The 24,446-nt window shown below is 47.9% G+C and overlaps 1 protein-coding gene across 6 annotated transcripts in view; it reads left to right on the top strand.

Annotated features, from left to right (window-relative positions):
- The first annotated feature begins 14,835 nt into the window (after positions 1–14,835).
- The window catches only part of ARHGAP44 (Rho GTPase activating protein 44), a 128,734-nt gene continuing 119,123 nt past the window's right edge, over positions 14,836–24,446 (top strand). For 4 of the 6 annotated variants that reach the window (XM_069750629.1, XM_069750628.1, XM_069750624.1 and 1 more), the window contains exon 1: positions 14,836–15,224. In XM_069750629.1, coding sequence (XP_069606730.1) covers positions 15,172–15,224 — 53 coding nt within the window. In that variant the 5' untranslated portion in view covers positions 14,836–15,171. The remainder of the gene's footprint in view (positions 15,225–24,446) is intronic. The other 2 variants (XM_069750627.1, XM_069750625.1) reach the window with 1 other exon arrangement.

The raw sequence follows: 24,446 nt of genomic DNA on the forward strand, positions 1-24,446 counted from the left end.
AGAGTCCCCTTATCCAGGTCGAAATCAGTAGCCTTCCTCTAGCGCCTGGATGTTGTAGTACCTTACTGCTAAGCTTCTCATAAGGTCCTCACAACTGATGTTGGTGTTCTAGCTGTTATGTCTTTCTCTCTCTGTCCCCCAGATGGATAGGAACAACCCATATGACTGATGGTCTGAGGCTTTTTACAGGGACTCTAGCACGCCCCGGCCCCCACAAGTTGCCACCATGCCTCCTGGGTAAAGGTCGGGTGTTATGACCTGGTGGTCAGGGCAATAATGGACCTGTTGGTTAAGAGCACATGGAAAGACCTGATAGTTACTGATAATAAAGGACGAGCTCTGGGACGTGGGAACTCTGCTGACCGCAATCCCTAATCCTATCAAATACACTAGAAATAGCCGTGGATTGCGCCTAACGCTCCCTATGCAACTCGGCACAGCCTAAGGAACTAGCTAGCCCTGAAGATAGAAAAATAAAGCCTACCTTGCCTCAGAGAAATTCCCCAAAGGAAAAGGCAGCCCCCCACATATAATGACTGTGAGTAAAGAAGAAAATACAAACACAGAGATGAAATAGATTTAGCAAAGTGAGGCCCGACTTACTGAACAGACCGAGGATAGGAAAGGTTACTTTGCGGTCAGCACAAAAACCTACAAAAAGACCACGCAGAGGGCGCAAAAAGACCCTCCGCACCGACTCACAGTGCGGAGGCGCTCCCTCTGCGTCCCAGAGCTTCCAGCAAGCAAGACAACAATAAAAATAGCAAGCTGGACAGAAAAATAGCAAACCAAAGAAATACAAGCTGGAACTTAGCTTCTGCTGGGAAGACAGGTCACAAGAACGATCCAGGAGTGAACTAGACCAATACTGGAACATTGACAGGTGGCATGGAGCAAAGATCTAAGTGGAGTTAAATAGAGCAGCCAGCTAATGAATTAACCTCGTCACCTGTGGAAGGAAACTCAGAAACACCCACCAGAGGAAGTCCATGGACAGAACCAGCCGAAGTACCATTCATGACCACAGGAGGGAGCCCGACAACAGAATTCACAACAGTCGGGCAACTAATATGCAATTAGCTGTCCTGCCGGTCTCTGGAGCAAGGCTTGGAGACGATGACTTCCTCGGTGTTCCGGCTACCGGATCCTGTGCCTCAGAAAGGAGGCAGCCTTTTACAGGGCAGAACTCCTTCTGGTTTTCTCTCCTTTTGCTATGACTTCGTTTCTCACTCTCTGCAACGCAATTCTCCTTCAATGTCTCTTTCTTAGGATGCTGCCGCACGTCGGGCTGACACAGCTCCGTGGCCTTCTGTCTAGGCCTCTGACAGGATCCCACCCCTGTCAGGGACCCACTGCCTGAATGGAGCTCAGATAGCAGCTCACTGGGTGAAGCCCAGTTCGCTTCTGCCTAACTTCCTATCCAGACCACCAGTTTTACCTAATTGTGAAGAATGCCCTAATAAATAGGAGCATAGCTCCCCCTGGTGGACTGGAGTGTGAAGTGTGTTGAATGGTTTGTGATACCTGGCAAAGTGATCTCCTTTATTGCCTTCAGATGTAACATCACTCCCCCTGGTGGAAGAATGACATTACTGCAACGACCAGGACCCTGGGGCGCTGCATATGTAGTATGTATGTATGTAGTATGTATGTAGTATGTAGTATGTATGTAGTATGTGTGCAGTATGTATGTAGTATGTATATTTTTTTTTACATTCAACACATTAGCCGGATGATGGGACTACTACTGTCCCATCATTGGCCCACTGCCATTGTAGCAGGTGGAGCGCCCCCAGACGCAGGGCCGCGGGTTACTCGGTACCGGTCCTCTCTGGCTCAGTTCTGGGGTTGTCACGGTGGCTGGACCCGGTCCGTGACCCTGCTAAGGGGCGTCCAATAAAAGGTGATATAAGTCTGTCAAGGTATCGTGACACCACCTGTGGTATTCGGTCAGGGTGACCGACGCTGCTTGGGGCCCACTGGGGTGATGTGATGGCAGCTAGATGGTAAACCTTCCCACAGGTGAAGTATGTCCCCAGAGCTTCCCAGTAAAGTGGATGGTCATGGTGTGAGGTGCAGACAATAACGAGGACACAGGGTTGCAGTCTCTTTACCTCTTTACTGGTGACTTCAGGATCCTCAATCCAGAGCACAGTTAACAGGGCTGTCTGAGACCGGCCGGTCCGATGGCACATCCAGAGTTCCCTTTGCAGCTGGAAATCGTGGCCTACCACTAGCGCCTGTGTGTTGTAGTGCTTCCCTGCTGAGCATTCGGGATAGTCCTCACAACTTCTGTTCTCGTTCTTTCTCGTTTCTTTCTAGTTCTTTCTCGTTCTTTCTATTCTCCGTCCCCCAGGTTTGTTATGGCTAGGACGCACCCGTTTGGCGGGAAGGCTCGGAGCTCTTCCGGGACCCTAGAGACGCCCCTCTCCACGCTTGCCCCTATGTCTGCTTAGGTGATGTAAGGTAGACAGCCAACCTATAATTAACTGTCCTGCGGTATTTGAAGTAAGGCATAAAGTCAGTTACTTTTTCGGTGTTCCGGGCACCGGCTACGCGCCTCAGTAGGATATTGCCGTTCTCCGGGCACGACTCCTACTGGCTCTCCTTTGTGCTTTGATCTCGTTTCTCACTGTCCACAATATCCTTCGCTTCGTGTCCTTTCTTTGGATGCCGCTGCAGATAGCGCAGGCGCAGCTCCGTAATGTTCTGTTCTTGTCGCTAGGTACCTGCTAGGTTCCCACGCCTGACAGGGACCCCCCTGAATCTTCCCCCCACAACACCCCCTGCCACGGGATGTTGCCTGAACAAAACCCAGTCAGCTTCTGCCTAACTTCCTATCCAACCCCTAGTTTTACCAGTGTGAGGAGTGGCCTAATAAATAAAACCTTTTGTTCCCCTTAGTGGCCGGAGTGTGAAGTGCAATGTGTGCTGGTGATACCTGGTCAGATGAACTCCTTTAGTGCCATCAGACGTACCATCACTCCCCTTAGTGGCAGAGCGATACTACTGCAACGACCAGGTCTCTGGGGCGCTGCACTCCCCTCTGGTTAAATCCAGTACTCCTGGACTGGGAAGAAGAACAACAATACATGTTAGTAAAAGTCATGCAAGTTTTTAGAAATGCAAGGAACAAATAAATATAACAATGCTTTCCTTTATGGGAGGTGAGGACACTTGAACATTACAAACAAAACAAGTTTAAATATTTTAAATAACATTCTATTCTTACAGACTATAAATAATTCATATTACCCAGCCGGGTATTCTACTAAGTGTAAATGCTTGAACAATAATTTAACTTCTCCTTTAAGGGCGTATAGGCTGAACCCACTAAAGGCTTACTATAAAATACTATAAGGCAACTTAACTTTTTCTTTACTTTTTCTAACTCTACAAATGCAGGGCCGCCCAGCTCCTTGTCTGGGCCTACTGTCATCTGTTCTTCCGTTTACGTAACTAACCATCTTTCTATGGTTCTCAGGAGGACTCTCTAACCCCTACGGGTTCACTGTGTTGAAATTCGGCTTCCAACTTTTCCTGTCCTCAATCTTTAGCAACATTATTAACTTTTCCTAAATCTCAATATTATTCCAATTTTAACTTTCCTAAGGCAACATTATACTTAAGTGCAACATGTGAACATTCCCTTTAAGAGGAAACCAAGTCTCTTTGAGGTAGTGCAGATTCTCTATCCACCTCTCGTATCTCCCCTTTTCCTCATAGTTTGTAAGCTTGCGAGCAGGGCCCTCATTCCTCCTGGTATCTGTTTTGAACTGTATTTCTGTTATGCTGTAATGTCTATTGTCTGTACGAGTCCCCTCTATAATTTGTAAAGCGCTGCGGAATATGTTGGCGCTATATAAATAAAAATTATTATTATTATTATTATTATTCTCTCTGTCTGCAAGTCCGTTAGAAGGCAAGACCTTCTGTGCTGTATTCAAAACAGTCTCTTCACAAAGTCTTCCTTCTTTTGTAAAACCAGTAGAGGGCACCTTTAAGAAGGTGCGAACTATTTACAAAACAGTTTTTGAACCATTCACCGTCCATGATTGGCAGTCCTTTAAAACAGTGATGACCTTGTAGAAAACAGGGAAAACATAAAACAAGAGGGATCCCGGGTCAACAAAGGGATCCCTTTAAGAAATAACCCTGGACGGGTTTAGCAGCAAAAGAGCAGGAAACAGGTAACTATTTACAAGTTCAGGTCTTCGAGGTTTATTTAGATTTTGGTGGTTGTAGCTCCGCAGGCAGCAGTGGGCGGGGCCATCCACCCGGATACCTGCGGCCACCAGGTGTGGTACCAGGGGCTCCTTCGCTCCAGGCAGGGGTCTGGGTGGCTACGGTTCTGGAGCCCGAAACGGCCTGGGTACTAGCCACTACTGAGGCCGATCCTTCAGCCACCACTGTGGTAGTGGTATCCACGGTGCAGGTGGTGGTCTTGACCATGGTGCACGTCGGGGTAACCACCGTAGTCTTGGTGATGGTGGTAGACCGGTCACAAGGGGGTGCCTTTGCTACGGGGGACGGTTTCTCCGACAGTTTAGTCGGGTATGTCACGGGGCCTCGCCGCTTGTGGACATTCAAGGCGAACCACCCCCTTTACCCAAAGTGCCGGGTGTAGGTGACCTCATCCCCCGGGTAGAGATCCCGGTCCGGGTGGCCCTCTCTGAGATGGGACTCCACATCTCTCCGGTTCACGAAGACCTCCGCATGCAGGTCCGGCTCTTTAATAAAGCCCCATCCCCCACGGAACTTGAAGTCCACGATGGTGCCCTGCCTGCACGGGGCCTGGTGGGTGGTACGATCTTTGCGGGCCCGATCCTTCACCGCGAGGTCCCACTGGTAGTGGGCCTCTCGCTGGGCCTGGTACTCCCTCTCCTTATCCCACTGTCGGTCTAGCTGGGCCTGGTATTCTTCTCAGCTGAGGGCCTCCACCATCTCCCCTCCCTGTGTCTTAACCCCGTGGAACCCCATGGAGTCGGTCCCGGGTTCACCCAGCGGCACACTGTGCGCTCCGCGTAGACCTCGCCTGGCATGGTGATCGGCGAGATCGGGGCCTTCAGAAAGTGCTCCATGCCCGTGGCCCGATCCCAGTGCAGAAGGCGCTGGAGCGTATGGGTCCCAGGAAGAGGGGGTGCTGCGACGAGGCCTATTAACAGGTTCTCCGCCAGTGGAACGGGGTCGGCGGACTCACCGGCCGGTGCGGCTACCTCCATCGCCGCTGGCTCCGGTGGTGGCAAAGGAACCGATGTCAGGGGATCCTCCGCCGGCGCCTCCTGGCACGAGGCCTTGGTCTCCAGCCGCAACTGGAGGAGCTGCTCCATCAGGTCCTCCATCTCAACCTGCAGGAGACCGGTCCCAACCGTGGAGATCTGGCTGCTGTGCTCGTCCGGGTAGCTGGGGTAGCCCTCTGCTTCAACCCTGCATTCTGGGTCTGAGCGACTGGCCATGGCGTCCTCCACGTGTTTCACTTCCTGGTTTCCTTCCCGCTCTCTCCTTCATGGGCGGTTCAGTTTTCTTTGTCTCTGCCCTCCATTGAGAATCAGGAGGCGGATCTCGGCCGCTGACGGACACGTCCTCAAGGTACAGAAATATTTAGACTGGGCGGCCATTATCTTTCACGCTCTTCAGCTTGTGTACGCCGACTCCACGCCCTTCTTCTTCTCTTGCGCTCCTCGTGGTTCTACAATGGTGGCAGTTTTGGCGGGAATCTTGCAGCAGATAGCAATATACAGTCTTTGCAATAAATCACAGTTCAAACACGTTTCAATCACAGTTCCAAGGCACACATGACCCAATTCTTCAGGCTTAAGTAGGATCCTGTTCGTGACGCCAAGTTGGAGCGCCCCCAGACGCAGGACCGCGGGTTACTCGGTACCGGTCCTCTCTGGCTCAGTTCTGGGGTTGTCACGGTGGCTGGACCCGGTCCGTGACCCTGCCAAGGGGTGTCCAATAAAAGGTGATACAAGTCTGTCAAGGTATCGTGACACCACCTGTGGTATTCAGTCAGGGTGACCGATGCTGCTTGGGGCCCACTGGGGTGATGTGATGGCAGCTAGATGGTAAACCTTCCCACAGGTGAAGTATGTCCCCAGGGCTTCCCAGTAAGGTGGATGGTCATGGTGTGAGGTGCAGACAATAACGAGGACACAGGGTTGCAGTCTCTTTACCTCTTTACTGGTGACTTCAGGATCCTCAATCCAGAGCACAGTTAACAGGGCTGTCTGAGACCGGCCGGTCCGATGGCACATCCAGAGTTCCCTTTGCAGGTGGAAATCGTGGCCTACTACTAGCGCCTGTGTGTTGTAGTGCTTTCCTGCTGAGCATTCGGGATAGTCCTCACAACTTCTGTTCTCGTTCTTTCTCGTTTCTTTCTAGTTCTTTCTCGTTCTTTCTATTCTCCGTCCCCCAGGTTTGTTATGGCTAGGACGCACCCGTTTGACGGGAAGGCGCGGAGCCCTTCTGGGACCCTAGAGACGCCCCTCTCCACGCGTTGCCCCCTATGTCTGCTTAGGTGATGTAAGGTAGACAGCCAACCTATAATTAACTGTCCTGCGGTATTTGAAGTAAGGCATAAAGTCAGTTACTTCCTCGGTGTTCCGGGCACCGGCTACGCGCCTCAGTAGGATGTTGCCATTCTCCAGGCACGACTCCTACTGGCTTTGATCTCGTTTCTCACTGTCCACAATATCCTTCACTTCGTGTCCTTTCTTTGGATGCCGCCGCAGATAGCACAGGCGCGGCTCCGTAACGTTCTGTTCTTGTCGCTAGGTACCTGCCAGGTTCCCACGCCTGACAGGGACCCCCCTGAATCTTCCCCCCGCAACACCCCCTGCCACGGGATGTTGCCTGAACAAAACCCAGTCAGCTTCTGCCTAACTTCCTATCCAACCCCTAGTTTTACCAGTGTGAGGAGTGGCCTAATAAATAATACCTTTTGCTCCCCCTAGTGGCTGGAGTGTGAAGTGTAATGTGTGCTGGTGATACCTGGTCAGATGAACTCCTTTAGTGCCATCAGACGTACCATCACTCCCCTTAGTGGCAGAGCGATACTACTGCAACGACCAGGTCTCTGGGGCGCTGCACAGGCATAGCCCGATGGAACTTGTAGTCCCATCGGACGATGCCTGCACAAACACAAAGACCCCCGGCAGGCCGCACAGACCCCTGGCAGGCTGCACAGACCCCCGGCAGGCCGCACAGACCCCCGAGAGGCCCATACAGACCCCCGGCAGGCCGCACAGACCCCCGAGAGGCCCGTACAGACCCCGGGCAGGCTGCACAGACCCCCGGCAGGCTCGCACAGACCTCGGGCAGGCCGCGCATACCCCCGGCAGGCCCGTACAGACCCCCAGCAGCCCGCACAGACCCCCCCCACGGTCACACACAGACCCCGCCCGCACACACAGACACGCAGTCTCCGCCCACGCACCGCCCACACTCCATTATAGTGCATCATTGCACTATAGGAACTTCCGATTCCGGTATCCGATATCTTAAAAGTATCGGAACTCAGTATCGGAAATCAGATCCAGCGAATATCGGCCGATACCCGATATTTGCAGTATCGGAATGCTCAACACTAGTCAAGACATGTGGCTGCCAACTGCTTTCTGACTGCTGAACCCATGGTCCGTGGGTTTACTTGGTATAATGTATGCCCAGACCGTCTACACTGCGGATGCTATCGACCCAGCGTGTGAACTTCATCTGTGCCAAGTGCTCGTCAGCAGACATCGGGCAGAGGCTCTCTTGGACTCAAGGAGCCTAGTGACTCTTGTCCATGGGTTTTTGATATCTGGGTTAGAACCAACTGGGGGAAAAGTTGGGGTCATTTGTATTCATGGAGAACTCAGCGAGTATCTGACAGCAGATGTTACCTTTTCCACTCTGTGAGGGGAGGTTAAACATGTGGTAGAAGTGAAGAGCCTTCCTTATGGGACTCTTTTGAGAAGAGCGTTGCCCCTGTTCTGGTCCCTGTGGAAGAGTAAAAATAACCCTCCCAGAGTAAAGATCTGTCTGGGTGCGCAGATCCCAAATATCCCGAGTCAGGAATACCGGCTGTAGTGGTCACTCTTATAGGGAAAGAGTGTAAACCCGATAGGTTTCCCCTAGAGGTGTTGGAAGGACAGGCCAAGGAGACCACATCAATCCTGGAGCTGGAAGTCTCCCCAGGAATGTTTGGGACAGCTCAGCTACAGGATCTTACCCTAACCCGAGCCCAGGAAAGGGTGATAGAGGTAAATGGGATGGCTCAGCAACCGGGGTCAGGAGCGTTTTTTTCGCTTATGGTGGTCAACCAGGAGGAGTTGCTATATCGGGTTGATAAAACTCGGAACAAAGTAGTATAACAGCTCATAGTGCCCCAATCATACCAGCAAAAAGTGTTGAAGATGGCCCAAAAACAAATGCTGTGTGGTCACCTAGGAGTTAAAAAGATGCAGTAGCATATTCTTCAATGGTTCTTTTGGTATGAGGTTTAGAAGTTTTGTGAGTCATGCTCAGAGTGTCAGCTGACCACACCCTTCACAAGTTTCCTAGTCCACCGGTTCCTCTGCCTATTATAGAGGTACCTTTTGAGCGGATTGCTATTGATCTGGTAGGGCCCATAGTAAAGTCAGCCCGTGGCCACCAACACATACTAGTGATAGTAGACTATGCTACTCGTTACCTGTAGGCAATTCCACTTCACCACAAGTTCTGTCGCCTTGGACTTCCTAAAGAGATCCTTACCGTTCACGGGACTCCTTGTATGTCCAAGGTGACAAACGAACTGTGCAAGCCGCTCCAGATTAAACAATTGCACACATCAGTATAACATCCACAGACCGATGGTCTAGTAGAAAGATTTAATAAGACCCTTAAATATATGCTAAAGAAAGTGGTCTCCAAAGATGGGAAGGATTGGGATATGTAACTGTGTTATTTAATGTTTGCTCTCCGAGAGGTACTGCAGTCCTCAATGGGGTTCTCTCCGCTTGAACGGTAGACATCCCAGGGGCCTGTTGGACATAGCCAAAGAGATGGAAGAACAGGGGCCTGCTCCTCATAAAAGCATAATAGAGTGCATGACGAGCATGCAGGACCGGATCACAGCGGTAATGTCTATAGTAAAGGATCACTTTCTGGATGCCCAGGCAGTACAGAGCCGAGTGTATAATGGAAAGGCAATAGTTAGGTCCTTAAACAAGGTGATCAGGTGTTAGTTTTAGTGCCCACAGCAGACTCTAAGCTCATGGCCAAGTGGCAAGGGCCATATGAAGTCCTAGAAAAGGTTGAGGAAGTGAATTACAGGGCATATCAGCCCGGGAAGAGGAAATCCAAACAATTATAACATGTAAATCTACAAAAGGCGTTGAAGACTGGTAATGTTTATTATGGATGCCACTATGGTCGTATTGTCTGGGGACCCTCCGACACCGGCCTAGGAGGAGGTCAGGGGAGAAGTAAGGATAAGCAACGCTCTTAGATCGCCCCCAGTAGGGCTATGGGATACTCAGTACCGGGTCCTTTGGTTCTCAGTGGGATGTCACGGTGGCTGACCCAGTCCGTGGCCCTAGAGGAACGTCCCTTGATAAATTGGGGGAAAGGTCTTTAAAGGGATAGTGTTCATGACGCCACCTGTGGTATTCGGTCAGGGTGACCGACGCTGCTTAGGGGTGCGCTGGGGTGATGTTATGACAGCTAGATGGTATAACTTCCCACAGGTGAAATATGTCCCCAGGGCTTCCCAGAGTGTAGATGGTGGATGATGTAAGGCCCAGTGAATAACGAGGACACAAGGTTGCAGTCTCTTTACCTTTACTGAAGGCTTCAGCATCCACAGTCCGGCCGGTCTGAAGGCAAATCCAGAGTCCCCTTATCCAGGTGGAATTCAATAGCCTTCCTCTAGCGCCTGAGTGTTGTAGTCCCTCCCTGCTGAGCAACTCGGTAAGGTCATCACAACTATCGTAGGTGTTAAGTCTCTTCCTCTCTGTCCCCCTGATGGATAGGACAAACCCGTATGACTGATGACCTGAGGCTTTTTATAGGGACTCTAGAGACGCCCCGGCCCCCACAAGTTGCCACCGTGCCTCCTGGGTATATGGTCGGGCAGCCAACATGGAATCAACTGTCCTGAAAGTCTCTGAAGTAAAGCATAGAGATCCTTACTCCCTCGGTGTTCTGGCTTCCGGTACTGCGCTTCAGAAGGAGGCAGCCTGCTTCTAGCTGGTCTCCCCCTGATGTTCCTCTCCTTTTGCTATGACTTTGTTTCTCACTCACTGCAACACAATTCCTTTCAATGTCTCTTGCTTTGGATGCTGTCGCACGTGGGGCAGGCGCAGCTCCGTGAACCCTCGTTCTCCCGCAGACCTTCCATCTGCTCTCCTCTCCTCCTTCTCACTTTCTGCCCAGACTACCAGTTTTAAATAATTGTGAGGAGTGCCCTAATAGATAGAAGCATGGCTCCCCCTGGAGGCCTGGAGTGTGGTGTGTGTTGTGGTTGTGATACCTGGACAGAAGATCTCCTTCATTGCCTTCAGACGTAACATCACTCCCCCTGGTGGAAGAATAACATTACTGCAATGACCAGGACTCTGGGGCGCTGCACTCTCACTAAACAGCAGCAACTGGAAGCTCTGAAACTAGTGCAGCAATATATTGACGTATTCTCAGAACTGCTTGGCCTTCCTTCTGTACTCCAACATGACATTGTCACTGAGCCTCAGGTAAGAGTACGAATGAAACCATACCATGTGTCAGAGTCCTGAAGGCAAGCCATCGCGGCTGAGATTAAACAAATGCTCCAGCTAGGAGTTATTCAGTAAGTGAGGTAAGGGGGAGATGGATATAGTCAGCTCACCAGTCTTCATTAGTTTCTAAAGTCCATCCACGCACGGAGCCACCCTGGTCAAAGGCGTAATCAAATTGAAAGCAGAAAAAAAAGGTTGTCTCCAGTGCAGACATTTTTATAAATATAACTTCACTTTTATTTAGAACATTCTTAAAAACATGGTACACCATGAGTAAGACCTCATAGGTTGAAACGCGTCGGTAGATTACCAGGGACCCCACAAGATGTATACGCCTGAGACCATGTTTTTAAGCATGTTTTAAATAAAAGTGAAGTTTTATTTATAAAAATGTCTGCGCTGGAGACAACCTTTTTTTTTTCCTTCACCTAAGAGTTATTGGGGAGTTCAGGAGTGAGTGGGCTAGATCGATTGTACTGGTTCCGAAGCCAGATGAATTAAATATTTTTGTAATCTGATTTGTGTGTGATGCATCAGCACTAAATAGTCTAAGTTGGTGACGTGAAGTGAGAAAAATATAGGCAAAAATTAAATTTATGGAATAAAATAGATAACATTTGGCATGTGCATAAGTATTCACCCCTTTTGCTGTGAAGCCCCTAAAAATTTCTAATGCAAGCAATTACCTCCAAAGGTCACATGTTTCATGACAGGAAGTCCACCTGTGTGCTATCTCAGTGTCACATGGCCTGTCAGTATATACACACCTTTTCTGAAAGGCCACAGACAGAGACTGCAAAACCATTACGCAAGAGGCACCACTAACAAAACAACACCATGAAGACCAAGAAGCTCTCCAAACAAGTCACAGACAAAGTTGTTGAGAAGTACAAGTCATAAAAAATAACCCAATATCTGATGATCCCCAGAGCACCATCAAATCCATTATCATCAAATGGAAAGAATATGGTACTACAACAAATCTGCCATGAGAGGGCGCCCACCAAAACTCTCAGCCTGAGCAAGGAGGGCATTAATCAGAGATGCAGCACAGACACCAAAAGTAACCCTGAAGGTGCTGCAGAGTTCCCAAGCAGAGACTGTAATAAGCTGTACACTCCATAGAGGTGGTCTTTATAGAAGAGTGGGCAGAGAAAAAGCCTTTACTTGCACACAAGAATTGTGAGGCTCATTTTGAGTTTGCCAAAAGACATGTGGGAGACTCACCAAATGTATGGAGGAAGGTGCTGTGGTCAGATGAGACCAAAATTGAACTTTTTAGCCACCAAGGTAAACGCTAGCAATAATCCAACACAGCTCATCACCCCAAAAAAACCATCCCCGCAATGAAACATTGTGGTGGCAGCATCATGCTGTGGGGGTGTTTTACGACAGCAGAGACAGGGAAAATGGTCCGAGTTGAGGGGAAGATGGATGGCGTGAAACACAGGGATATTCTTGAGCAAAACCTGTTTCAATATGTCATTGATTTCATACTGGGACAGAGGTTCACCTTCCAACAAGACAATGACCCAAAGCATATTGCTAAAGCAACACTCGAATGGTTTAAGGGGAAACACGTGTATGTGTTTTGAAGTGGCCTAGTCAAAGCCCAGACCTTCATCCAATTCAGAATCTATGGTCAGACTTGATTTCTGTTCACCAGAGGAAACCATCTAACTTGAAGGAGCAGGAGCAGTTTTGCCTTGAGGATTGGGCATAAATCCCAGTGGCAAGATGTGAAAAGCTTGTAGAAACTTATCCAAAGCAACTTACAGCTGTGATTGCCAAAAAAGAAGGTTCCACAAAGTACTGACTTTAGAGGGTGACTCTTATGCACACTGAAGTTTTCAGTTATTTTGTCTTATTCGTTCTTTGCTTCACAATAAGAAGAAAACCAAATGTTCACAGTTGTAGGTATATTCTTTACATGAACTGATGCAATCGCTCAAAATAACAGTGAAATTCCAGGTTGTGAGGTAGCAAAGCACAAAAAATGCCAGTGTATTTGTGCGTGCGTGCGTGCGTGCGTGCGTGTAGAGTATCACACTGGTTAGGTTTAGATGCACCTCCTCAGAAGCAAATCTAAAAGTATAATAACCTTCATGTTGTTGTTGATGAAGCATCCAGGACGTGGTTTATTCTTGTTCCATTATGACCACTTGATGCCAACCCAGTCATTTTTGGAGTTGACAGATATTCTGCATCTTTCAGTGAAAATTAACCCCATGTGCTGAGCTGAGTGTTCCTTCAATAATAGATGATACCTGAAAGAGGAAAGGATAAATAATTTATTCTTAAGAATAAAAGGACTCTGGTGGAGAACGTCTTACTGCTGACTAGTACTGACTATAAGATGGAGGACTTGTGTGTCACAAAGGCCATGTTCACATTTGGCGTTTACCAGGGAAACAACATAGGTGATTGCAAACTATGAGCATGACTACTACTTGTACTACAAGAGGCAACATAAATAGATAAATGGATAGATAAATATATACGAGATAGATAGAAGACCGTGGAGGATGAGGCTGAGAGTTAATAGATTATTTTTTATCATCTAAAAAAATGATAATTGACTGCACAAAAGTGAAATCTAAATCCCAACAGTATGTGGTGACCGCCCTTTGCCTTTATCATGTCTTCTATGTACTTGTCACCTGTATACAGGTTATGATGGAGGTCAGAAGGAGGTTGTTCCAAACATCTGGGAGAACTGACCCCAGATCTTCTGTGGATGTCACTTGTGCAGATCCTTCTATCTCTTCATGTGATCCCACACAGACTGGATGATGTGAGATCGGGGCTCTGTGGGGTCGGATCATTACTTCCAGGACTCCTATTAATGACATTGGCTGGATGTTTGGGGTCATTGTTCTGCTGCTGAATAAATTTGTAGCCTGATGGTATTACATGATGAATAAGTATCTGCCTGCATTTCTCAGCAATGGTGCAGCAGATGAAGGACACATCATTATTACTTCCTTATGAATTCGGAAGATGTCCAGCAGTGCCACCAGCTCAGACCAGGCAGCAACCAGTGAGAACCAGCTACATCCATCTACTGTCTGGAGAGGTCGGCCAGAAGTGGTATTCGTGGAAGAATTGTGGCCGTAAATCATAACTTCTTCATGGAAACAAGGGGAAGTGACTCATCTATGTATGAAAATATAGAAACTATAACAGCAGCAGAAGCTCTGGACTGATGGGTCACAACAATGTGAAGTATTTGGTGTAGTTTGTTGCCGCAGGGTTGGAGAGCGGCACAATAATGAGGGTCTGCAGGAACAGTGATACACAATAGAGGGTCCTAAGAATGTAGGGCTGTAGTTTAGCAAATGGAGTTGTAGATTTGGTCAGGATTAATGGTGTCCTCAATGCTGAGAAGTAAAGGCAGATACTTATCCATCATGTAATACCATCAGGGAGGCGACTTATTGGCTCCACATTTATTCTGCAGCAGAACAACGACCCCAAACATCTGGCCAATGTCAATAAGAGTGAGGAGTCCTGGAAGTGATGATCCGGCCCCACAGAGCCCCTATCTCACATCATCCAGTCTGTCTGGGATCACATGAAGAGACAGAAGGATTTGTACAAGTGACATCCACAGAAGATCTGGGGTCAGTCCTACAAGATGTTTGGAACAACCTCCTGCCGAGCTCCTTCATAACCTGTGTACAAGTGACAAGTACCGAGAAGAAGAGATGAAGGCAAAGAGCGGTCACCACATACTGATGGGATTTACATTTCACTTTTGTTCATTAACTTTAGCTTTTGTTATTGAGAAAATTAATCTATTAATCCTATTTCTGAAAGCTTCTTACCTTGCAGCATTTTGCACACCTGCCTAAAACTTTTGCACAGAAACAAAACAATACACCAGCACCTTTTTGTAGACAGACAAATATGAGAGTGATACAGGCAGATGGAAGAAGCATGAATGTGACATATACATTTCCCCTGCTTCCCTCCCTCACATCATTTGCAACTTAATTGCCACCTTGCATTGAACGTAGTAAGGACTACAATTCCCGGCCTGCCCTGCAGCCCCCTCCCCCGCGCATGCGCTCTCTTCTCCTGCTGTCCGGGCTGCAGTGCCATAGCTGCTGCTGAGACAGTGAGAGCAGAGCTGATGAGCGCAGAGAGGGGGAGGACCTGGCACTGCTTGGAGCATGCAATAAAGAGGCTACAGGGCTGCACCCCTCGCTCCTGGACACCTACAGCACCACCCATGGATGCACTGTGCCCCCTGGCATCCCCTGTGCTCTGGAGGATGCTGTGTGCTGCAGCCCCCCTATAACAGGGGGCATGTAATGTGCTGCTGACACTGGGGGGAGGGTCTATTTATTTATTTATTTTCTGCATCCACTATACGGAAAACGGCAACCAATCTGTGTGTAATATTTATCTGTATATCTGTACTGCGAGGATGAAGAAGCAATTCAACCGGATGAGGCAGCTGGCCAACCAGACAGTGGGCAGGTAAGACCCCCAGCTCACAGGCTGACCGTATGGATGTGACACCCACCCATCCATCCACCCATCCACTCACTGCTGATGGTGGCTGGGCAGCTTCTCTGCCACTTAACCCCTGCACTGCTGACTGGGAGGACCCATCATCCTGCAGCCCTATAGGTTACATCCCATCATACAGACATGATCATCTCTGCATGTGTGCAAGCCTGCTGTATTATCTGTATTTCATCTATCTACGGTATCTATCTGTTATCTATATTCTATCTATGATCTATTTATTATCTGCCTCTATCTATCTATCTATCTATCTATCTATCTATCTATCTATCTATCTATCTATCTATCTATCTATCTATCTATCTGTCTATCCCATATCTATCTCATATCTATCTATCTATCTATTATCTATCTATCTATCTATCTATCTATCTATCTATCTATTATCTATCTATCTATCTATCTATCTATCTATCTATCTATCTATTCTATCTGTCTGTCTGTCTGTCTGTCTGTCTGTCTATCTATTCTATCTATTCTATCTATCCCATATGTATCTATGTCTGTCTATCTGTCATGCCTTCCTATCATGTGTGGCTACACAGACCCTCCCTGTATACAGTGTTTGCAGTCACTGTGTATATAGCTGGTGGTTGTACTGCAGATTTTGGAGACTTTCCTGTAGGCTTGGCGGCCTGTGTTATACTGTGCATTGTGTATGGCGGTATATGTTATGTTGCCCCCTCCTGCAGGTCACATATTCTTGGTCTCTCCCATCTTTCCTCCCTCTGGATCTTTATCAGGCAGTGAACCTGCTGCTGTCTGTGCTCATTACATGGCGTGTCCTGCAGGGAGCGCTGCACCTGATGGGTTGGGTTACCATAATATGCCATTGTTCATTATACTATGCCACACTGATGTTTGTGGGTCACTGGTAAGGAAAGGGTGTGTAATGATGGCGAGTGAGCGGACCTGTACTGAATGTATCCTGCATCTTCTGGTTATGTAATGACCGGTTATGGTGACCTCCAGCTATCATGTCTCTGCTCCTGATGTTCTCTGTGTGCTGGGACAGTAACCGTAGGGCAGCCATCACCATGTGACTGAGTCCTCACCAAACTCACCAGGCCCGGATACCACCCGGAGCAATATGGCTGCCTCCACTACCTGCAGCTGTAATATATACCTATATACCTATAGGAAAGCCTGACAGGTCAATCCAATATGGCCGTTGCCCATTATATTATGTGCAGGATAATGGCGCTGACACTTGGGGTACAGGATAATGACACTGACACTTGGGATACGGGATAATGACACTGACACTTGGGGTACAGGATAATGACGCTGACACTTGGGGTGCAGGATAATGACGCTGACACTTGGGGTGCAGGATAATGGCGCTGACACTTGGGGTACAGGATAATGACACTGACACTTGGGATACGGGATAATGACACTGACACTTGGGGTACAGGATAATGACGCTGACACTTGGGGTGCAGGATAATGACGCTGACACTTGGGGTGCAGGATAATGGCGCTGACACTTGGGGTGCAGGATAATGGCGCTGACACTTGGGGTGCAGGATAATGGCGCTGACACTTGGGGTGCAGGATATTGACGCTGACACTTGGGGTACAGGATAATGACACTGACACTTGGGGTACAGGATAATGACGCTGACACTTGGGGTACAGGATAATGACGCTGACACTTGGGGTACTGGACAATGACGCTGACACTTGGGGTACAGGATAACGACACTGACACTTGGGGTACAGGATAACGACGCTGACCCTTGGGGTGCAGGATAATGACGCTGACACTTGGGGTACAGGATAATGACGCTGACACTTGGGGTACAGGATAATGACGCTGACACTTGGGGTACAGGATAATGACGCTGACACTTGGGGTACAGGATAATGACGCTGACACTTGGGGTACAGGATAATGACACTGACACTTGGGGTACAGGATAATGACACTGACACTTGGGGTACAGGATAATGACGCTGACACTTGGGGTGCAGGATAATGACGCTGACACTTGGGGTACAGGACAATGACACTGACACTTGGGGTACTGGACAATGACGCTGACACTTGGGGTACAGGATAATGACGCTGACACTTGGGGTACAGGATAATGACGCTGACACTTGGGGTACAGGATAATGACGCTGACACTTGGGGTATAGGATAATGACGCTGACACTTGGGGTACAGGATAACGCTGACACTTGGGGTACTGGACAACGACGCTGACACTTGGGGTACAGGATAACGACGCTGACCCTTGGGGTACAGGATAATGACGCTGACACTTGGGGTACAGGATAATGACGCTGACACTTGGGGTGCAGGATAATGACGCTGACACTTGGGGTACAGGATAATGACGCTGACACTTGGGGTACAGGATAATGACGCTGACACTTGGGGTACAGGATAATGGTGCTGGCTTATATGGAGCAGTAACCACAGTCATTTTTAGATGTATCTGTTATATAAAAGCTACTCACATTGGTGCAGTGCTGGAAGTCCGTCATGACATGACCAACAATGTCAGCTGAACATCTGTAAAACATAAGTTTATAATGCATAATTTGAAACATGTAAGTGCGTCCCCCACAAACGCCCAGGGACACTCTTTTATGATGCCCAGTTTTGGGCATGGTTTTCTCGAAACGTCATTATTTTTACAAACTGCCATGAAAGGTTACGTATGTATCTGTGCACCTAAAATATGGAGTTACCCTCCCACACCTCCTACATATTTGATCTCCTTCCCTTTTTAGTGGATTTCTTTATATGTAATCACAGGAGTGGGATTCATGAAAGACACCATGTGTCCGGTGTAATTTACCATTTCTGAGTCCAGGAGGTGGAGCCACTTGGGAGAAGAGTCAAGGATGACCACACCAAGAACCCCGCCCATTGGCTGATGTGCACCACTGACTTCTAGGCCCTGATGAAGCTGTCGAAACTACACATACATTATTGCTCGTGTGCTGGAATTAAAGGACAATGGTGCATGCCATCCATCATGCTAGTTTGGACAGATTTTGGACTTACCCATCCACAACTTTTCTCCCAGATGACTCCTCCTCTTTGACTCTTGAAAGATCACTTCCATACGCTGCATATACAGATTAAAAAGGATTTTTTAAGGTATTCCTGCTTTTATTATTGCATATGATGAGAGCATTATACTGCCTCTGTACAAATCCCTAGTTAGACCGCACATGGAGTACTGTGTCCAGTTTTGGGCACCGGTGCTCAGGAAGGATATAATGGAACTAGAGAGAGTACAAAAGAGGGCAACAAAATTAATAAAGGGGATGGGAGAACTACAATACCCAGATAGATTAGCGAAATTAGGATTATTTAGTCTAGAAAAAAGACAACTGAGGGGCGATCTAATAACCATGTATAAATATATAAGGGGACAATACAAATATCTCGCTGAGGATTTGTTTATACCAAGGAAGGTGACGGGCACAAGGGGGCATTCTTTGCGTCTGGAGGAGAGAAGGTTTTTCCACCAACATAGAAGAGGATTCTTTACTGTTAGGGCAGTGAGAATCTGGAATTGCTTGCCTGAGGAGGTGGTGATGGCGAACTCAGTCTAGGGGTTCAAGAGAGGCCTGGATGTCTTCCTGGAGCAGAACAATATTGTATCATACAATTATTAGGTTCTGTAGAAGGACGTACATCTGGGGATTTATTATGATGGAAAATAGACTGAACTGGATGGACAAATGTCTTTTTTCGGCCTTACTAACTATGTTACTATGTTACCATGTTACTATATGGAGGCCTTTTTAGAAAGTAAAGGTAGCAGTGGCACTTTAAGAACCAGTCTAGGTTCCTTCCAAGGGTTTCATTTTAGAGAAGATCACCAATGTATAAATGATGGGAATCCAACCTCTAGGACCTCCGAGAATTGGCACAGTGATGGAGATTTGGCTCTTGTCCTTCCTTATTTACTATAGCACAGTGCCTCCTTCATACATGTGGCAGTGCCTGGTACTGCAGCTCATCCCATTCCCTTGAGAGATGCAGCAGCTTGTTAGGTCTCTTGCTGTTTTACATTACTACCCTGGCGTTATTGTATTTGGGCCGGGGCTGGGATGTATAGTGTTTAGGAATGTTTGTTTTCTGCAGTAAGATCGAGTCGCATGGAGATTTTGCAATATTATTTGTGCGATGCATTCACTAGTGGAGCCCGGGGAGTACGAGAGTAAATCTGTGCCACATTTTTTTTAGCAGGAGAAAGGTTAGAAGTATGTAATTAGTCCTGTAACATTTCCATCCTGTGGATGTGAGTACAGCTCCTCCTGGAAGTAATTACCCTCAGAAAGTGATTCCTTACAAATAAAACATGGATATATGTACGGTAATCAGAGGTGACTGACACTGCAGAGGATTACTCATTGCTCTCATGGAATGGGTTAGTTTTATAAGCGCACAGCATGGAGGACCGGTGGACACTTGGGGTTCAGGATAATGGCGCTGACACTTGGGGTACAGGATAATGACGCTGACACTTGGGGTACAGGATAATGACGCTGACACTTGGGGTTCAGGATAATGACATTGACACTTGGGGTACAGGATAATGACACTGACACTTGGGGTGCAGGATAATGACGCCGACACTTGGGGTACAGGATAATGACTTTGACACTTGGGGTGCAGGATAATGACACTGACACTTGGAGTGCAGGATAATGACATTGACACTTGGGGTACAGGATAATGACATTGACACTTGGGGTACAGGATAATGACACTGACACTTGGAGTGCAGGATAATGACATTGACACTTGGGGTACAGGATAATGACATTGACACTTGGGGTACAGGATAATGACACTGACACTTGGGGTGCAGGATAATGACATTGACACTTGGGGTACAGGATAATGACTTTGACACTTGGGGTACAGGATAATGACGCTGACACTTGGGGTACAGGATAATGACGCTGACACTTGGGGTACAGGATAATGACGCCGACACTTGGGATACAGGATAATGACGCCGACACTTGGGGTACAGGATAATGATGCTGACACTTGGGGTACAGGATAATGACGCCGACACTTGGGGTACAGGATAATGACGCCGACACTTGGGGTACAGGATAATGACGCAGACACTTGGGGTACAGGATAATGGCGCCGACACTTGGGGTACAGGATAATGGCACTGACACTTGGGGTACAGGATAATGACGCCGACACTTGGGGTACAGGATAATGGCGCCGACACTTGGGGTACAGGATAATGACGCCGACACTTGGGGTGCAGGATAATGACACTGACACTTGGGGTACAGGATAATGACACTGACACTTGGGGTGCAGGATAATGACGCTGACACTTGGGGTACAGGATAATGACGCTGACACTTGGGGTACAGGATAATGACGCTGACACTTGGGGTACAGGATAATGACGCTGACACTTGGGGTACAGGATAATGGCACTGACACTTGGGGTACAGGATAATGACGCCCATGGAGTAGTAGTAGTATGACTACTTATCCCCCAGCAGCACATAGTATTTCAGTACAGGAGAGTGCTGATCATATATTAGGCCGCTATCAGTCTGTGTTCAGTAATAGGACATGAAGCTGTTTAGTGTATATGATACATAAATGGTAAATTTAAAGGGACCTGTCTCCACTTGGGTCACATGGCTTCTCTACATCACATCAGCCACTGCTACTGTAAGATTCAAAGTGTGTCAAATGCAAATTAAGTTACTCTCTTGGTCTGGTTGGCTGATAATGGTCCCATGATTTATCTGTCACATAAGGAGTCAGACTCCTTAACCCCTTGTGCAGCTACTTTCCCAGCGCACTGCGGTGCTTTCGGCCCGTGATGTGCAAATTCTCAGCTCTAACATTACATGGCTGAACATAGCGGAGCTGCTTCCTGCATTATGTGCTCAAAACACATCTCTCATACCAGTATTTTCCCTCGTAAAGCAGGAAAAAGGGAAAAGAGCATGAATCATGTCTCCAGCCCTTGTGGGATCTAAGCCAAGAAATTCAGCAAAAAAGGAAATTCAATGTTTATTATCATACATCTTTGATGGGCAACTTCTGGATGTTTATATATTACTCATGTCATTACAGGTAAGGGCTTTCTAGTGAGTGCAGCTCTGGAGTATAACACAGGATGTAACTTAGAATCAGTACAGGATCAGTAATGTAATGTATGTACACAGTGACTGCACCAGCAGAATAGTGAGTGCAGCTCTGGAGTGTAATACAGGCTGCAACTCAGGATCAGCACAGGATAAGTAATGTAATGTATGTACACAGTGACTGCACCAGCAGAATAGTGAGCGCAGCTCTGGAGTATAATACAGGATGTAACTCAGGATCAGCACAGGATAAGTAATGTATGTACACAGTGACTGAACCAGCTGAATAGTGAGTGCAGCTCTGGAGTATAATACAGGATGTAACTCAGGATCAGCACAGGATAAGTAATGTATGTACACAGTGACTGCACCAGCTGAATAGTGAGTGCAGCTCTGGGGTATAATACAGGATGTAACTAAGGATCAGTACAGGATAAGTAATGTAATGTATGTACACAGTGACTGTACCAGCTGAATAGTGAGTGCAGCTCTGGGGTATAATACAGGATGTAACTAAGGATCAGTACAGGATAAGTAATGTAATGTATGTACACAGTGACTGCACCAGCAGAATAGTGAGTGCAGCTCTGGAGTACAATACAGGATGTAACTCAGGATCAGTACAGGATAAGCAATGTAATGTATGTACACAGTGACTGTACCAGCTGAATAGTGAGTGCAGCTCTGGGGTATAATACAGGATGTAACTAAGGATCAGTACAGGATAAGTAATGTAATGTATGTACACAGTGACTGCACCAGCAGGATAGCGAGTGCAGCGCTGGAGTATAAGGCTAGGTTCCCATTGCGTTAATGGGAACGCACTAATGGACAGCGTTGCACGGCGAAATTAACGCCGTGCAACGCGTCCGTTAGCGCGCCCATTCACGGCAATGGGAACGCGCAGCACTAGCGCGTGCCACGTTTGGCACGCGCTAGCGACGCGCCTGTGTTTCCTGGCGCGCCGCGGACGCTGCTTGCAGCGTCCGAGGCGCGCCCGCGGTCCGTTCCCCGCTCTCGCAGATCGGGGATCTGCGCGAGCGGAGACGTTACCGCGACCCCGGGACGCGGCCCCGTTAAAAACATTGCGTTAGTGCAATCCGTTTAGCGCTAGCGGATTGCGCTAACGCAATGTGACCCTAGCCTAAGGCTTTGTGCACACGATGCAGATTTTGCTGCGGATCCGCAGCAGTTTCCCATGAGTTTACAGTACAATGTAAACCTATGGGAAACAAAAAACGCTGTGCCCATGCTGCGGAAAAAGCCACGCGGAAACGAAGCGGATTATTTTCCGCAGCATGTCAATTCTTTGTGCGGAATCCGCAGCGGTTTTACATCTGCTCCAATAGAAAACTGCAGATGGAAAACCGCAGCGAAATCCGCAGTAGAATCCGCAATAAATCCACATTAAAAACCGCAGCGGTTTTCCAATGCGGATTTTTCCGCAAAGTATGCACAGCATTTTTTTTTCTCATTGATTTACATTGTGCTGTAAATCAATTGCGGATCTGCAGCGTTTCTGCACTGCAAAAAATGCTGCGGATCCACAGAGAATCCGCAACATGTGCATATACCCTAATACAGAATGTAACTTAGGATTAGTACAGGATAAGCAATGTATGTACACAGTGATTCCACAAGATTTTCTATAAAATATTTTGTGGAAATATTCTACTATTATTATTTATATAGCACCATTGATTCCATGGTGCTGTACATGAGAAGGGGTTTCATACAAAAGTTTTGAATAACTGGGGCTGTAAGATAGGGAAGATACGAGGGTTGTGAAGTAGGCCTGTTTAACGGAGATGAGAGCAGATTTGAGAGTGAGTGTTAACTGTTTGAATGCAGTTAATTTGTCGTGCGAATGTGTTTTCTTCCAACAACGCTCTTCAACTCTGGACACTTGCCGGAGCTTTTTAGTGATGTTGAGGGTTGTCTGCTGATACGTCGCACTCTGCCATGAATGAGAGGGTTGACCGCATCAATAGGTGATGCGAGATTGGCATTGCAGAAAGCATTGGCACTGTCTGTGTCGTGGAGTGAGGATATGGATGCCAGTGGTAGGATAGAGTCAAAGAGTGTGTGGGTGTCTAGGTGTGCAAGGTTTCTGCGGGGGTGCGCATGTTGCTGAACATGGGTGACCGGTGAGGAGGACAGGGATGTGAAAGTGAGTAGATGGTGGTCGGAGAGAGGGAGAGGGGAGGTTGTGAAGTTAGAGAGCAGGGACGGGTGAAGACCAGGTCTAATGTATGTCCGTCTGTGTGGGTGGCTGAGGAGGACCATTGAGTAAGTCCAAAAGATGAAGTAAGGGACAGAAGTTTGGAGGCTGTTGACTGAGGGGTATCAGTGGGGATGTTGAAGTCACCCATGATGATGGTGGGAATGTCAGCAGAGAGAAAGTGAAGAAGCCAGGTAAAGAATTGGTCAATAAAGGCAGTGGCCGAGCCCAGAGGTCGGTATATGACGGCCACTTGGAGGTTGGAGGGAGAGTAGATGCGGAGAGAGTGGACTTCAAAAGAGGGGAGGATAAGGGAGGGTAGAGGTGGGATTGGGTTAAAGGTGCAGTTAGAAGAAAGGAGAAGACCCATTCCTCCACCATGTCTGTTGCCGGGGCGAGGGGTGTGGGTGAAATGGAGGCAGCCGTAACACAGTGCAGCAGGGGAGGCGGTGTCAGAGGGTGTTAGCCATGTTTCTGTGAGGCCGAGGAAGGCAAGCTTGTGTGAGAGAGAAAAAGGTCTTGAATCACATGAAGCTTATTGCAGATGGAGCGGGCATTCCAGAGTGCTCCAGAGAAAGGGAGCAGGGGGGTGGGCGTCAGGGGCACGGGTTTTGTGTTGAAAAGATTGCGGTAGTTCATATTAGATAGGGTGCGGTAGGAGGGGGTAGTAATGGGAGGTTTGAGCTGTGGGGGTCCAGGGTTTATTGATATGTCACCAGTAGTGAGGAGAAGCAGAGAAAGGGAGAGCAGGTGGGAGAAGGAGAGTGGCTGGTTTGTTTTATGTTTTATTAGGACAGATTTGAGGTTGATGCGCAGGTCAGCAGAGGAGGTTAGATGGGGAG

This window comes from Ranitomeya imitator, chromosome 2 (assembly GCF_032444005.1).
Source record: "Ranitomeya imitator isolate aRanImi1 chromosome 2, aRanImi1.pri, whole genome shotgun sequence".
NCBI classification, from domain to species: domain Eukaryota; kingdom Metazoa; phylum Chordata; class Amphibia; order Anura; family Dendrobatidae; genus Ranitomeya; species Ranitomeya imitator.